This window comes from Oreochromis aureus, linkage group 20 (genome assembly GCF_013358895.1).
Source record: "Oreochromis aureus strain Israel breed Guangdong linkage group 20, ZZ_aureus, whole genome shotgun sequence".
NCBI lineage: Eukaryota > Metazoa > Chordata > Actinopteri > Cichliformes > Cichlidae > Oreochromis > Oreochromis aureus.
In genome coordinates, this window is record NC_052961.1 from 654,137 (window position 1) to 672,401 (window position 18,265).

An 18,265-nucleotide genomic window follows, 5' to 3' on the forward strand; every position below is an offset into this window, starting at 1 on the left:
ACAGACACGCACGTGTTTTATTCTCAAGTGTGCTGGTTTTGGATTTTCAGGAGTTTGCGGTGAACTTTTGTTCTTTTTCCTTCTGGTGTCTCTTTTGTAGAAAGTGACCTGCCCGTTGGGTTGTGGAATAACTCTGCAGTCATTACTTTCTTATCTCTCCGTGGGCTCAGACACATTTATCTTCCTGTTTGCCTTCTCCAGCTGCAGACCGTATTATGATTAAACTGATTAAACCAGCTGACTCTCCTGTCACTGCTCATTCATACATTCATACCTTGTCTCCTTTGCACCTCCCATTTTTCTTTTCACTTTTATGTGCCTGTCTTTTATTATTAGCATTCTAATTAGCATTTTTAGTAAGCTCATTAACATGCAGATATCAGGCACATTGTTCCCTGTAGGTTCTCTTCCATCCTCCCCGGCTGCATTGCAAATGAGTAGCGGATCCTTGAACTAAAACTGGAGCTAACATCCAATCAAAAGCAGTCTAACACACACGATTCTCCACCAGGAACTCATGAGGACAAAGTGCTGCTGTCCACTCGATGACACTGTGAACTCATAAAATCACGTTATTCAAACAAACCCTGCCATGTACTTCTCTGTTTGAAAGTGTAACTCGTCACCCTAACATATTTCCACCTTTAATAGAACAACATCAGCCGCTGTCCTTGACATTCATGCCAACAACACATACACCGACCAACCTACATCTCCCCACTGCGCTCCCCCTTTTTCTCCTGTATTTAATACTTCTTCTTTATTTCTCTTTTGAACTTGTAGGTTTGGAGTGCATAGTGGCTCTGCCCGAGCCAAAGAGCCACTGGGATCCCGTCTTTGGTACCTGTGTCTTCGTCTTCTCCTTCCTCATCCCTGTGGCCATCATCAGCATCTGCTACAGCCTGATGGTCAAACGCCTGCGCAGCGTCCGCATTCTGTCTGGCTCCAAGGAAAAGGACCGAAACCTGCGGCGCATCACCAGGATGGTTCTGGTGGTGGTGGCGGCATTTGTGGTGTGTTGGACCCCGATCCAGATCATGGTCCTGGCTCAGTTTCTGGGATTCAACCTGAGTAGCCTATTCACAGTGGTCCTCATGCACTTCTGCATCGCGCTAGGCTACGTCAACAGTAGCTTGAATCCCGTGCTCTACGCCTTCCTCGATGAAAACTTCAAGCGCTGCTTCCGAGAGTTCTGTCACCCGTCTCCATTCCGCCTCGACCCCCAGCAGTCTGGCAGGATGAGGAGCATCGCCAGGGAGGTGGCAGCCGCCTATAGCTGCAAAGCCGGAGACGGCGGGGGGCTGGGAGGAGGGACGCCGAATCCGGCATGACTAGGCGTGGAGCTCCCCTTGGTGGGGGTGGACCCCCCACAGAGGGGAGAGACCCATGGAACTGGGAACTCCAACACAGAATTGACTCAGATTACAGCTCTCTAGCGGCACGAGCCCTCCCGCCCCCCAACGAGGAGACTGGCCTGGGGCGGGGGGGAGGGCAACAAGGAGGATGAGTTTGAAAGGAAAAGGATTTAGGGATGGACGCAGGGGATGTGGGGACAAGTTTAGAGTGAAGAGTAGCAGGGATGTCCGATGCCCGGACTCATGTTTTGAAACTTTATGCGATAAGACAGGCACATAAAATACTTTTAAACAGCTCTCTGGGCTCTGGAAAAAATCTCATCCAGCTTCAAGAGAGGTGATAAGTATTCATTCGAGCTCCAAAACAACAGCCTCGTGAACACAAACTGGATCTGTGGCGTCCCTGGAGAGATTCCTGACTCTGTGACGAGAAGGCAGGAAGTGAAGTGAATGTATGAAAATCAGGAGGAGTTTAACAGGAGCTGCCGATGCCAAATCAGAAACTTTGATGCTTTTACAATAAATATATAGAACATCGGAAACTCTGTGCACTGCGAAGACGTGCAGAGAAGGAACAGGTCATTCCTAAAGTGTGAAATGGTTTCAGTCTGGAGAACCTCACAGTAGGACCTTTTTGCTGTGATGGTTTTGGTAAACGGTTGCTACATGATGTAATATGCTGCTGCCAGCACTTTACTGGGCCAGAAGTATGATATGAAGTGAGTAGACTGAACTGATGTGAAATCAGCAGCTTGTCGAAGTAAAAGAGCAAGACGAGATTGTGTTAAATATGGGGGTCACGTGAATGTCATTCATTATTTGAGCGCCATTTCTCAGCTGAGACTCAAAAAACCCAAGACACCCATGGGAGGACATGTTTCCTTAGACTTTCTGCATGGTGCTTGTGTGTGTGTGTGGGGGGGGGGGTTGACAAAGCGCCGTGTTGTCTGATGCATTACACAGTTAGATGAGGTGTTGTTTGGGATCTGTGGTGGAGAAACACGTCCAGGTTTAATGACCTTTTGTGTTCGGAGGTGCCATTTGTTCGTTTTGTTCAGCGTTTAGGCGCTAAAAATAATTTTGGTTTAGGATTGTTGACTGTGGTTTGGGTTAAAATGTGTCCACCACACTCGTGAGCCTTTGTGTTGAAAATCAGGAGTTGGAAACCAAAGGACAACATGTGTGCAACAGACTCACCAGCAGCTTTGACAAAATGACTTTATTTGGCTCCTGATGGACAAAATAACAACAACTGAGATTCAGTGTTCAGACAACGCTGCCTTTCAGATGGACTTTTACTCACAGATACAAAGTAACTACGTACCTGTTTGATCTGAGGTTAAAGACTCAAAATAAGGCGTTATTTTTGTGCCACTATTCTGAGCCCATGTAAAAAAAATTTGAGCGTACGTAAAAAACATTTGCAGGTGCAAGTGTCGCATTTTGAGGAAAAATTTATTTTGAACGAAGAAAAGCTAAATTTGAGTGAACAAAATTCATTGCTGCGTGCAAAAACTGTATTTCAGTGTTTGCTATTATCCACACACACACACACACACACACACACACACAATAGCAGCCCCTCTTGCTCAGTTTTTGCATTTGCGCTTGCTCGCAATGTGTTGCTCGCGCTCTCAACATTTCTGCCCGTGCGCGCTCAACTCTTTCTGTACAGCGTTATATTTGTGCCACCAAACCAGCCAATCACAGACTCGGATGCAAAAAAATCTGATTGGCTGTTTTGGTCTCCAATCAGATCGAAATGACAAAATGCAATATCCCAGAATCCATTTCGTCCAAAACTCAAACGAGGCAGTGGCGGAGGAACACAGAGTGGCGGAGTTTGAAATATTACTCTTTCTGGGTCACAAAATAAAGTTTTAAGATAATTTCATGCGAGAATGTTGCTGTGTAAACTTCAAATTTCCGCTCGATTTATCAAGACATCACATATTTGCAAAAGTGCTCTAACGTTCTCGGAGATGCCTGTTACCCACCAGCTGACCGGGTGGTCACTCGGGTTAAACGTAATATATAAGGCTGAACTGACAAAAAATCGGCCGACAACACCACCAGGTATTATAGGAAAACCATAAAGCCTTTGAACTAAAACAAACGCTGTTGTGACAGTGATGTGCACTGTCTTGTTGGTATATATGCATGATTTGTATCACCTTCATGTTTCCCTCTCACCACATATCCAAACCGACATCATGACCAGCAGCTTTACAGCTGTGGCTCCAGCAAACATCAGCTGATTCTAGAAAGTAATATTAAATTAATTGTAACAACAGCTGATCAAGCTAAAACGTGCTGCTGTTGTTTAGCGCGACATCCGCTGGTTTCCTGTTTCTGGCGCAAAGTGGGCGATAAACAAACGAGAGACGATCAGCTGATCATTGATCAGTTTCATGATTGAAGTAGCAACAGGAGAGGGAGGGGAGAGAATGAGAGAAGAGGCAGCTGACAGCGTAAAGACAGAATAACTCCAGCTTTGTGTCGTTTTCATTCTAGCTGAAGTCCGGGACGAATCGCGTTCCTTTTCCCCTCAATACGGATGTATTGAGGGGAAAAGGAACGGTTGAGTTTTGGACGAAATGGATTCTGGGATATTGCATTTCGTCATTTCGATCTGATTGGAGACCAAAACAGCCAATCAGATTTTTTTGCATCCGAGTCTGTGATTGGCTGGTTTGGTGGCACAAATATAACGCTGTACAGAAAGAGTTGAGCGCGCACGGGCAGAAATGTTGAGAGCGCAAGCAACACATTGCGAGCAAGCGCAAATGCAAAAACTGAGCGAGAGGGGCTGCTATTGTGTGTGTGTGTGTGTGTGTGTGTATGTGTGTGTGTGTAGATAATAGCAAACACTGAAATACAGTTTTTGCACGCAGCAATGAATTTTGTTCACTCAAATTTAGCTTTTCTTCGCTCAAAATAAATTTTTCCTCAAAATGCGACACTTGCACCTGCAAATGTTTTTTATGTACGCTCAAATGTTTTTTTACATGGGCTCAGAATACTGGCACAAAAATAACGCCATATCAAAATTGCAGCTCACACTTGAAGTGGGACATAAACAGCCTTACCTGAGCATCAGTGAATGCTGTTTCAACACTTTAACAGTGTGAGGTCGAAATAATCACTACCCTGACCCCGACTCCTACCCTGCCCACGACTCCTACCCTGCCCCCTACTCTAACCCTGACCCTGACTCCAACCCTGACCCTGACTCCTACCCTGACCCTGACTCCTACCCTGCCCACGACTCCTACCCTGCCCACGACTCCTACCCTGCCCCTGACTCCAACCCTGACCCTGACTCCAACCCTGACCCTGACTCCTACCCTGACCCTGACTCCTACCCTGACCCTGACTTCTACCCTGACCCTGTGTTTTAGAGAAAAGCAAAAAGACTTTTGCGTACAAATGTTTATAAGTTTGATTATTTTCTTGTCTTCAGCCAAGACTTAGAAGAACATTTTTTTAAATGACATATTTTGCTAGTGTAGGGTTAATGAGGGTAATCGCCAACAATGAGTTCGATCTCTAAGGGTTAGGCATATGACACCTAACAACACAAGGGCAAAAGTTAAAAGGTAAAGGTTCGGTTTCATAAACATTGAAAATGATCCCTGTAAACGTTTGTGTGTGCCGCTGAGATCTGCAGCTCAGTAAATCTAACCTTGTGCCACTGGTCACAGATTTAATATAAAAGATTGATGATGTGAAGATCAATCTTGCCTTTTCATTATCTTTCATCATTCTGAGACAAAGTGATGAGCAAGGGTTGGATCTGACTCTGAACACCAGGTACACTGGTCACTCAGAGTAGCAGCCCAACCTCGATGTCCTGGTTCTTTGTGACTCTACTGGGACCGCTATCCCCAAAACGAACATCGTGTTTTATCTAGTCAGACCTGAGTAGCGACTGACGCCATAAACTCATCACTAAAGAGTTCACTGAGCTCAGAGATCAACTGAACAAGATGTTCATTTTCTCATAGACTTTTATAGACCGAGCAGTCACCCCCTGCTGGAGTTTAAAGGCAATGCAGGTTTCAGGTACTTCAGCACTGGCTTCATTTTTCAGACTTGGAGCTACAGCTGTCCTTGTACATACGGACCAAGGTGGAAACCTGAAAACGTAGTTTCACTGAAGCCATAAAATAGCGCCCCCTCACAAAAGCAGTCCTCTTCAAACACCTCGCAGGTACAATCAGAGTGGGCCTGACAGGGGTCAGATAACCCCAGATGTTCAGGAAATGCCACCTCTGGACACTGAACTGCAACTGCTGTCAAGTTTTTGAATATAGAGGCGGGTCGGGTTCGGGAGAGTTGCACTGTGGGTCTTTAAATGATGGGGGTGTTACCAGCCCCACAGGGGCGGAGCATGGGGACGGGGTTGCAGTGCTCTGACCCCAATCCAAGGGACAAAGGGGCTCTCTCTCTCTTTCTTCGTGGTCTCTTAAAGAGGAAACTAGCTGTGAAACAGGAACACATGAGCATTCCTACCATCCTGCACAGTTTCAGACAACACTGGACTGCACAGAGCACGTCGGTGTGACGTTCAGGTACCACTGTCAAAAACAGAACAAACCTTACGAAACGCTCATTGGTTGGTGTTTGTACTCTGATCGGTGTTACTGTGACGCTTTGAATCAAAATTTCATTTCTATTCGCTGTCACTAAATCTGATTAAAGAGTCCTTGATCTCCTGAAATTTATCTAACAGAAGTGTGAGGATGAATCAGAGACGTTGAGACTCATCTGTATGAGATGGTTTCTACATTTAGCTGGATGCTGGTTGTTCTGTAAACTGTGTGGCCTTTGAGAGCTTGCGTGTTCTGTTCATGGCTCAGTATCCTCTTTGCTTTTATATTTGTGTCTCTCTTTGAAGTTGGGTTTGTTTGATTCGTTAAGACTGAAAATGGGTCTGTTTTTCAGAACGAGCGTGACAGATTGGTTTTGCCTGGTTTCATTAGCTGCAGCCACTCTTAGCAGCACCTTAAATGCTTCTGTTGGTTTTCTTTAGCTTTCGTTATGAGAGAAACATTTCAATGAACTTACATTGCCTTAAATACGAAGTGAAGTCTATCACTAAACCTCGCTCTCTGGCTGGATTCAATGTGTTTTATGGTGCTTTGCTCTTAGTTTATACTAGTTCAGACCTGTACTCTGAAACCGTCTGTGGACAGCACTCGTTCTCACGGAAGATATGACCTTCAGAAATGGCCAACCTCTCATCTGAAGGAAGACAAATATCTTTTGTTATTTGTATGACAGGCCGATCCTGAAACCAGTGTAAGAAACTGAAAATACTTGGATACATCTAAATCCAGTTTAGATTTTTTCCAGTGCATTTAAATATATCACATATTTAGTATTAATACTTAATATTAATTATATGAAAAATTTTCTGTAGTTCTACACAATATGTAGTCTTACTTTCATTATTGAGCCCTGTGCATCTGGATTCACTGTCTCAGATCACATGATAGAACCAGACATGATGGAAAAACACAGAATAACTTCAATACACATCAAAACTTACAATAATGTGTGTGATGCACACACGGTACACCGGTGTACTCACAAATATTCATTTCAAAATCACAACAACAGTCACCTCAATGTGCTTTAAAGACCCACAATAATACAGAGAAACTCCAACAATCAGACGACTGCCTCTTAGCAGGCAACTGTGGGAAGGAAAAACTTCCTTTTAACAGGAAGAAACTTCTGGCAGATTCGGGCTCAGGGAGGGGCGGCCATGTGTCGAACTACTTTATATCAACAAAGCTGTCTGGTTTCAAGCAGCACGATTCAGGTCATCAGTAAACTGGATAAAAGTGTCCTCTGGTATGACAAGAAATGAGGCTTCGAGTCTGCCTTCATGGCCCTGGTGCTGATCCAGAACACTGATCAGCCTTCAGAGAACGGTTGCAGCGGTGCCTTCAGCCACAGATGGATGTATACCTGCTACTCTGGACTGATGAAGGTAGTCTGTGACCTCCACCCACAGCTCAAACTGAAGCAAGTTTGTTTGCTGTTTTCCAAACATCTCCATCATGAAGTCAGGTCAACTGACATGAATCAAAGTGTGAAGTGTATTTAACACGCCGCATCACTTCCTGGTGTGACTGTAATCCAGTAACACTTCCAGGACTCCTTCCAGCTGAAGGCTGGTTTGGAGGTCCAAAGGAGGACCCAGAGTCATCGGCGTAGGCCCAAAGTCTGTCTCAGGCGTGGTTGAAAGCATTCTCCGTGGACGTGTGCTGCTCACAGGTGGTTTCTGAGCACAGGTCACCTTTCATACAAACCTAGCAGACTGTGTGTAGGAGCATCGAGGGCTCCGTTTCTGGAGCTTTAAAGCTGCCGCGAGCTCTTTGTGCGTGACGTTCTCCTCCTGTTCGCCGTTCTTTCGTAGCACGTAGAGAGGAGTGTGTACAGCTTTCTGTTTGAACGTGTAAAACACGATCATGTGACCTCTCTGGTTGTTCTTCGTCACCAGCTGTAACGGTTCGTGTTAGTTTACATTTACAGACCACATGAATGTTTGACCTGTTCTGACCTGACAAAGAGAAAACTAACGTGTTGCTGTTGTTCTTCTATATCTTTATGAACAGAGGAAAAAAGTGTTTCATTGGTGTTTCTGTTGTTACTCTTTCTAATGTGTGGGGTGGGCGGAGTCTGTTATATATAAATATATATCTATAGATATCTATAAATGTACTCTGTGTTTTACTGTGGACTGCACTTAGCTCAGCACCCGAGTGATCGACCCACACCGCTCCACACCACTTCCAGCTGTGTCACACGACACAGCTGCTGTGCTTTAATTGCACGTATTTGGTCATATCGTATATACGTTGGAGCGGTTTGAGTCATGTGACCCAGGCTGCAGCCATATTAGTGTTCTGCACTCACAGACCGAACTTTACGCTCGCTCGCTTGTCGTCAGTGCAGAAAGAGCTTTTGCTTCAACTTGAATTTTAAACTGTATATTTTTCTGTGCTTATTAAATGAATAAAGATACGATGATTACGTCGGTCTGAGCTCATCAATGTATTCTGTCAGCTCATCGTTCAGGAAGCAGTCACCGTGCAGGGTTCAGATTTAAACAGGAAACGGCTGATCTCAGTTCAGTTTCATTCAATAATGAACGCCTCATGTTTGTTGGGGCCTGGGGCCCGTTCTTCGTACCTCGCTAAGTAAGTTAGCTGGATTTGATTGTTGACGATTTCGCGTGATCTTGGATCGTTCAGTTCTCCGAAGCTCATCCGGGACTTGCTGTCATAGCAACAGATCCGTAGGCGTAAACCTGCTTGGGAGCAGGCTTACTTTATGTAAACAGGATTAGATCGCGGCCACTCAGGTATGTCCGCTTCATTTATATGAAAGCAACAGCGATATTTCTCCACTGTTTGTCCATAAATAAATATTATCAATGCAACTAAAGATAATGCAGTATTTGATTCTTTTATTGATGTCATACAGATACATACAGGTCATTTCCTAAAAAAAGGGAAATGTACTATTAATCATTCTATTTCATGTATTTGATTATTTCAGATGTAATTCATATTTTAGAGTAGTAATAGTAAATTACTTCGTGTAATCAAGATGAGAGACCACGGCTATAAAAGCGATAAATAATTTTAAAAAAAGATATATATGTATATCTTTTTTTTAATTATATATCTCCCAACTTACTGTGCATGCTTCATTCACCCCTTGCATGGGAACAGGTAAAAGTGATGGAGTGTTATGTGAAACTACACACAAAAAAACCCACAATGTCAATAAATGTCACAGTACAAAAAGCATTTTAATTAAGGCACCAACCAAATATTTTACATTGTACAAACAGAATTATGAGCTCATTTACCAGTTATGAAGGTGCTGCTACTGCACCCCGGCTGCTGGTCTAAGGAAGAGCTGCCCCCAGGGATGCCCTCAACAATGGGTCTGGTGGCATTCAACCCTAGGGCCAGCTCCTCTGCCGGGGTGTGACGAGGGGGTGCAGGACCACCACCTGTCTTTATTTGCTCTGCCCTTTTCTTGGTTGCTGTTATAAACAAACAAACAGATTATTTCAGGGTCTCTTTTCAGGAGACTAAAAGCAATATAAGTGATAAATATTACCATTCTGTGGAATATTCTTATATTTCACTTTTACTTGTTCCCATGTTCTAGTGGGTCCTGTTGTGGCTCTAATGTGAAAGAGGATATAATGTAATATAATATAATAAATTACTTACGAGTTTAATTTGTCAGCAACTTTCTGCCAGCCCTCTCTCCTTGCTTTTGCAGCCTTTGCAGTGTTCCCTTGCGTTTTAATTAAACTCTGAAACTCCTGAAATCCCTCAATCAAGAGTTCTTGCTCTGCTGCCGAAAAATACTGAGCACGCTCCTTCGACATTTTCGCCGACCAATCAAAGGGTTACCGATCAATGTTTCTACTATCGATGCGTAGCCCCTTTTAAGCCACCCAGTGATCTCAGATTACTTCATCCAGCTATACTAATCGTCAACAACAGGTGTGTTCGGAGAACCGGATTAGCGAGCTCAAAGTTGGCGCGATGATTTGATCTTGGATGTAGTAAGCGAGGTACGAAGAACGGACCCCAGGAGCATAACCTGCTCCAAAGCAACAGTTACCATGGCAACATAGCCTGCTATCAGTGAGAACAGCGAGTTGAAACTGAAGTTAGCTGGATGAGCTCCGAGCTTATGGCATGCACTCCTTTCTTCTTCAGCTCGTCAGCCTTCATCGCTGCACACTGACAGGTGATGAAGACCTCACTGGAGTAATAATAAATCCATCCATCCATCCCCAAACACCTCCATAAGCCTGTCCCCATTAGCGGGCACGCCCGGAAATGTTAATACAGGGACAGACAACCATTCGCACTCACAAACACATCAGACATCCAATTTTCCCCAAAGCAGTCTCTGCAGTACCGGAGAGAGAACAGCAAACACGGGAGAACATGAAATACCCCGGCCTGATGGTGGAAGTCAATCAGTACCGTGCTGCCCTCCCCATAATCCATTAGTGGGAAATGTTAATAGAAACACATCAGACATCAAAGGTCTGCAGACCAGCAAATGGACGTGACATAGGTCTGCCCAGCAAATGGACGTGCAGAGTTTTCCCTTCTTCCTTTATCAGCATAAACTATAAACGTGGCTCAAAGAACAAAGCAAGTTGTGTTTGAATGATTTCTTTGATGTAACAGTGTCTTTGCACTAAAGGCTGCTCAGGAAACGGTCTTCTTGTGCTGTCATCTTCTTCACAGCCTGTCTCTGACCCGTTATATGAAACTTGGCCTTCTATCTGAAAAGGAAACTAGGGCTCACTCCAAATAATGCTGCACTTGATTAGCAGTAGTAGAAAAAGCTGTTGGCAGAGAAGATTTGGCAAGTTTTTCATGGGCACAGCCCATTTTTTCCTTACAAATGTGCCGCCTTTTACGGGGGAATAAATAGCCTTTCCAACATTGTGAGATTTATTGCCAAGAAGCATCGTTACAACAAAGAAATCATCCAAATACAAACTTCCACAATGTCTATGCTAGGTTTATATTCAGATAATATATTCAGCCCACTGCACTGTGTTAAATGATTTCACTGGAGCCGAATATACATGAACTACCAAAAACTTCTTCTGTTTCACACATTATTGTAGTGTGGCAGGCGCAGAGAGCGGCAGCAGGTCACCGAGCATGACGGCCCCCGTGTGCACAAGCGGCAGCCGGCAGCCTCTCTCGGAGCGTTCGTCAGCTTCGTGTCGGAGTAGTCACTGATCCGTGCTGGTGTCACACTGCTGGAAACACTCACAGAAAAACAAATCGCATTATTGATCCCACTCTGGTTTACAAATGGAAAGATGTGTAATCGGAGAGATTTCACTCTGCTGATAAATTCACTGATCTCTGATTTCCAGCTCGCCACTGACGAGAGATAAACGCCCAAGGAAACGTGTTAAAGAATGCTTATCTGTTTCAGACCGTCACTTCACCTGTGCAGAGTATGTGTGTGTGTGTCTGTGTGTGTGTCTGTGTGTGTGTTTGCGCGTGCTTCCTTTCATCCTCTCCTTCCTGCCCTCAGACCACTCACCTCATCTTTCACCCTCAGCCTCTCTGCACTCTGACCTGCATCTGCTCTCATCGACCTGCTGCTTAGGTTATGCATAGTGCAAATGCCTCTTAGGTGAAAAGAGTTCATATATCCAGCATGTATGTGCAGGCTGCTCCGCCATGCTCTGCTCATGTGGAGTAAGGTCAGAGATGCTACATGCAGATTTTTCATGCAGCGAAAAACTCTCTGAAGTTAAACAGTGACAATCCCAGCATCCCTCAGCAACCTGTGGACCGATTTCTCTGTTTAAGCTCTTTGGACCTCGGTGCCACCTTCTGCTCCCAGCATCAGCAGTTAGCAACACAAGCTAACATTAGCTGAGAAAAGCAGTCTGCTAATCAGTAACGTTACCAAGCGAGTGGCTGAGAGCCGATGGACCTGATGGGGGATGGTCGTGCCAATAAGTGTGAACTAAAGGTCGTTCTCAGCTCACACAGGCTGTGCCCCTCCCCCCAGGCTTAAGTTGCCATCACATTCATATCTGCTTCCATGACATGCTGACCTCTGACCTTCACAGAGGTCAAAAAGGCTGACAGTTTTTGAATGGTTGACTAAGCCAGCTAAGACCTTTGACCTCCTCACCTTTAGCAATAAAAGATTTGCCTGCTGATGGGTGGATATGACCAGACCCAAAAAAAAAAGAGTCCAGCCTTGAGAAGGTGGCTTTTTATTATTTCTCTACTGCTGTTTTTATTGAGCATTTCTCACCCAGGAGTCCGTATTGCTCCTGAGCTGAAGGGTGATGAACCCGTTTGTGCTGACGGGTGTATAAGTGAGTGACTGCAGAGCGCTGAATGTTTGGATGTTAAAGGACGATCATCCGTCCTGCACACACTGAAAAGTTGTTCATTCGGTTTTTGAGCCCAAGTTTCAGATCTGATCCTTCCTGTGTTCTCCTGGAAAGGTCGTAACATTGTGCTTTTGTTAAACTGGAAGATGGCTCATTGATTATCAAAACATTTTGCTGATTAATTTTCTTTGATCTTATAATAAATGAATTGATTAATACACTGTAGTAGAGTGGAATAAGAAGAACATTGTCCATGGAGCAGACTCAAACGACTGACGACAGCTAAAGGTGATTTATTAAATCATCGGGAACCAGAGCAGGGACAGGACAGCAAGCCAGGAGCGACTGCAAGGTGTTAGTAATAATGTGTATTCACACACACACACACACACACACACACACACACACACACACACACACACACACACACACACACACACACACAGTCTAGGCTGTCTGATTGAACAGGTACCCCAGAGAGGAACCACAAAAATGAACTGGATGTTCTCCATTAAACCATCCAAGATGTACTCTTAGTGACACGGGAACAACGTGAGAACAGTCCCACCAAGGCTCAAATACTGGGGGAGCATATGGGAGAAAGACGCACCACAGAACAACAGGGGCTAGTGGAGCTAAGAGCAGACCACAGCAACAGGATCCAGTCAGCATCACAGTGGCAAACATTTAAGGGTCTCCAGCATGAAGAGTTGGACAGCACAAGGCCCTGACATGGTTCACGCCGATGGGCTGAAGAAGCTGACTGACTCCACGAGCACAGCTGCAGTTTTCTGTGGCCGCTCTACTCGAGTTTGAACCTTTAAATTAAAATTACTCCCATGAATCAGTTTACAAACCAGAAATAAGCCTTTGACGGATCAGTGACTGAGATGGGCCTTTGTGAGCCAGCAGCACTGTGTACTCTCCACTGATTTATGACACGGACGTCCACTCAGTAACAGCCTCATTCAATCACTGCAGCGGGGGAGCGACTCTGGGGCAGGAAATCTTTTCTTATCCACGCTGTGACAGCACGATGGAGGATCGTGTGAAATGCTGCCAGCCGTGACTTTATGACGAGACAGTGACGAACCTTTCAGCCTTTCGGCGTCCTCGGTGTGCGTCGAATGTGCCAGCACTCTGCACTGCTTCAGCAAACACTGTGGAAATGTTCCATCTGCGTCTTTCATCTAATCACAGGCTGTACGCAGGAGACGCTCAAAGAATCCTGAGCACAAATCTGTGGGAGGATGACACCATGCACCCCGCCCACCGCCCTCATACATCCAATCAGGAAACACATCCTTTCAGACAAAGACGTGCTGCAGCACTGATGACACGCAGCTATCAGGCCGAAGCACACTGTAACATCAGCCTGGAGAGATATTCTTCAGTGACCGAGTCAGTCAGCTGACCGCAGACCAGCAGCTCCTCGCTGATTAAATACTAAACAGACTCACAAGAGTGCAGCTTTGCAGGAAAGACCTGCAGAGCATCAGGGAGGACGCAGCATGTGGTCCCAGGGTTTCACTGCCTGCGGAGGCCTTTCATCAGGTATCCAAGTATATTTAACAGTTATGTGAGTTATGCGGTTATGTCTGAGCCTATGAAGAACAGGGACAGCGCATGAAAATTCCTCTAATTCCTGAGCTGTCAAGTCAAAATTTATTTCTATAGCACATTTAAAAAACTAGTGTACATCAAAATGCTTCACAATAAAACTGCAATGCGGGCAGAACAAGGAACAAAGTTACAATTAAAATTACATTACATGAACTGTAATACTTTAGTTAAACCTCTGAATCAAAGCTTGAAGTCTGCTGTTCGATTCAAACAGGACGCTAAACTACAAAAAGACAACCCGGCATGTGTCAGAGAGGAAACGACAAAGGCAGGATGAGGATGAGGAAGGTGGACACATTGTCATGATTCCTGGTGTCGAAGCATACATTTCTGTTCTAGTCGTCGACGTCTGGATTCCAGTTTTTATTATTCTGCACTCGCATTAAGTTACTCTGATATTTATCTGGATTTTCTCCTGTTGCAGTTCCTATAATTTCTGTGTTTATTCTGGTTACTTCCTGTTTTACTGTGAAGGATTGTCTCTCCAGTCTCCACCTTCCTGGTTTCTTTGTGTTTTAAAATTGAAACTCTTGTTTTTAAAATCTTGTTTTGTCTTGGAAGTCTTTGCACCCTGGGTCCTCCTAGTCTGTCCTATTTGCCAGCACAGATCAAACACCAACCATAATGGAAACTGCAGCCTGACACCATCAGATACTAACAACAATTACACTAACTTCATTTCCAGGCAGGTGGAGGGTCAGCGGAAGGAGGAACAGGCTTAAGCATCACCTTCATCAGCATTCAGAGAGAAACCAGCAGCAGATACCTGCAGAGCTTCATGTGTGTTTCTCACACTGAATCCATCCCAGTGTGTGTGGAGAAGCAGTGATGATGCAGAGTGAGCACTGTTTCCTGTGTTTGATCCCTACACGGGGAATCTTAATGAGGGTCTTCATTGGTGTGCTGTCAGAACAACGAGATGAAAAGAGACAAACAAAGAGCTGCCGCTGAGGAAAAAGCCTGCTGACCTTTACCCAAATGACATTTCTGCTACCTGCTGATTATGTTTCTGCGTGTAGGCTTTCAATAATGGACCCAATCAGCTGCTGGCCTTCAGTCTGTTCATTCCTCTGCAGCACATGTCTGCAAATATTTACTGTAAACCAACAGAACCTAAGACCAAGGCATCTGCAGGAACTTCAGGGAGTCTCACTGAGTTATTATGACACTCAAATGATGCATCTTCCATAAGCACTCCCACCCAGTGCAAAGCTCATGAAAGAATGAGAATTTGGGAGTCTGATGGCCTGTGAGGCTGTTTGAGATTCTTTTTTGTCTGTGATTCAGACAGTGTTCGTCTGAGGACAGAGGTGTGAACAGGTGGTGCTGGGGGTGTGTGCCAAGGGCCCTCATGATGACCCTGGTGGTGTCTGAACAGCTTCCACACAAGGCTCTGTAAAAATGATTGAGGTCTTTGGGGATGTGCCAGATGTGCTCAGGCATCGTAGGAGGAGCTGTGAGTGTTGTTAGACCAGCTGAGGTTTCTTCCCCTCCACCTCTGTCTCTCTGTTAGCTCCATATATATGTGCAGACTCTCAGCTTTCATTCTACAGTATCCACATTCAAATTGGATGAAAAATAATAAATACTCTTGCACAAACTATAAATACTACTTGTCTTAAATATTTAATACTTTTTTCTCTTTATCATTTGTTTTGGAGGAAGGAAGGCTCAGGGTTTAAGTGTTATGTGTAGGCTGTGTGCAGACAGGAAAAGGACCCAAAGTGCAGACTACGGAGACAGACGTGAACTCAAAACAGCTTTAATGCTGAACTCAAAAGTGTAACAAAACTAAGAATACAAAATACACTTACGTAGACACAACACACAGCAAGATAAGGGTAGATCACAACAAGGACTGATGAAAACACAGGGCTTAAATACATAGAGGGAGCAATCAGGGAATGGACAACAGGAGGGAAACACAGCTGGGGCAAATCAGAACTGACGAGACCAGGAAGCGTAAACTGAACACACTGAGATAAGACAGACCTTCAAAGTAAAACAGGAAACATAACACAGACTGAACAAAAGACACAGACTCACATGCAGGCACTACAGAGGGAACAGAGACGTGGGACCAGGGCAGACACAGACACTGACTGGACACGGGGATATAGCGGACAGGGGAGACAGCAACTAAGGATTACACAGAGACAAACCATAAGACATGACTCTAACAAAATCCCAAAGACTAGAAATTATAAATAATATAATAAACCCAAAAACCCTGGGTCAACGACCCAGGCATCCTAACATTAAGTAGTCATCATCATGGGCTCATCCGATTAGAATGAGAATAAGCAGTCATCAATCATTTGCAGGTTTTGTCGTTTTATTGAATAATGGGTAAAGGAAAGACACACATGGACTGCTGTCTCTCAGCTGCCGCCCCATGTGGGAGTGAAGAAAGAGTGAGGGGTAGGTGAGTGCAATTAAGGCCAAGCACCACACCCAATCAAAGGTGAGGAAAAGAAACAAGGTGCATCTGGTGAAGTGAATGTGCTGAAAGGTGAGCCTTTACAACATCATTATTATTGCTGCTATTCTCTGTTATTGTCTTCTTAATTTAACTGCACACTTCTATATGCTCATGTAAAGCTGAGGAGCACGAGCCAAAGAATTTCATTATGGGTAAATGTGGCTACACTGTTTATCTGTACATGACAATAAAACTCGAAACTTGAAGGGTTTAAGAGTTTCAGCTCCTTAACATGTCCCACCCTCTTTTTAAAGCAACCAAAAGTAATCGGACAACCGACTAAAATGCCGTTTGATGGTGTGGGCAGTTCCTTTGTTATGTCATTATCACTTAAGCAGATAAAGATTTGATTTGATGTTTGCTTCTTGCATTTGGAAGTCACACATGTGTCCACTGGACCATCTGGGAACTCTTCTTGTTTAGCACTCGTAATAACACAAACACTAAATCCTCCTTCTCTTGTGCTGTTTTGTAGCAGTGTGTACACCTGAGACTGTCACCTGTCTGTCTGTCCTGCACTCTCTCTCTGTTTCTTTCTCTCTGATTGTGGAATAAAAGTATGAACATGTATTTATAAGTTACACTTGTGTTTGAATCCTGCAGCTTATCACACATTTGATTTCCATGTGTGACGACTGCAAGTGTCCAGAGTGAGGACAGACTGAGGGACCCACTGCTGCACATCATCTGTGAGGCTTTGCACCCCTGATGATCCACCAGGACAAACTCAGCAGTGTGTGAGGAAGAGGAGGAGGAAGAGCCAGCAGCAGCTGACAGATGGAGAGAATAGACAGACTGTTCCCTGTTTGTGAAGGACTGCTAGGAAAGTTTAACATAACTAATTGTCTGTCCTGAATCAGTCTTATTAGGTAATGTTCAAATAATGTTATCATCCCAGTGTTTTCAGTGTGGGAGAAAGTACTCAGGGCCTTCAAGTTACACACTATGAAAGGCAGCAACAAGTTTAATATTCAGAAACCTAAAGTATGTATCAGCAGCAGAATGGAGCTAAAAATAAATGTTTGTTTCAGTTCTATGAAGCTTTGAGTATTTTGGATTAGTAGCACTGCTGTGTTTGTTGCATCATATTGCTGTAATTGTTTATATGCTTTATATATTCTGAGGTAAGTTGATCTATAGTGTTACATCATATTCTATAAGGATGTTATGTGTTTGTAGACTTTCTGCCCAGTTTGACCCATTTAGCAGAAGTCAGCCTGTTTAAGGCTCTGATATCTATTCTGTATGACTTAAAGCAGTTATGACATGGTCTGATTTTCTCACCCAATAAAGGAATATTTCATATATCAGTCTGATCTTCATTCTATCAGACACAGTTATCACAGCTCGTACATTTCCTTTTTACACATATATGTAAGCATTGAGCCAAATTTAGTAATGCCAACATATTAAATGAACAATATTTGTCTCTTATATATAATACATCTGTATATACACTGTCAAAGATACTTGTCTTTGACTGAAGATTTAAGGTGATAGGAGATATAAATAACTGCAACTTGAATCTTTACTGAAGCTCAGTGTTTGGCACAGAGTTCAAACTCATTGCTGTAATAACTAATAATGATTAATATAATAACTATAATATTGGTCATATTATATTTACATTACCACAGTGAGATGATTTTAGTCTCATGAACAACATTGGCTAATTGTTATTTACTAGCTAATCTTAAAATGACTGTTCAGTACAGAAATGAAGGCCAACAATCATGTTTTACAGTCCTGTGGTCTCAGCCTCAGATACTTATCAAATCACACAAAGCTCATGTAGAAACAAATGAACAAATGAAAAAAATATGTTCTCCTTCATTTCTGTCAAACAAAGCTGTATGACACGTTTCCAGC

The 18,265-nt window shown here is 43.9% G+C and overlaps 1 protein-coding gene across 1 annotated transcript in view; it reads left to right on the forward strand.

Moving 5' to 3' along the window:
- Positions 1–2,736, forward strand: part of oprl1 (opiate receptor-like 1) — a 144,712-nt gene extending 141,976 nt beyond the window's left edge. Inside the window, exon 6 of the mRNA XM_039604799.1 lies at positions 784–2,736. Within this exon, the coding sequence (XP_039460733.1) occupies positions 784–1,331 (548 nt within the window). The 3' untranslated portion in view covers positions 1,332–2,736. The remainder of the gene's footprint in view (positions 1–783) is intronic.
- Positions 2,737–18,265: the final 15,529 nt, after the last annotated feature.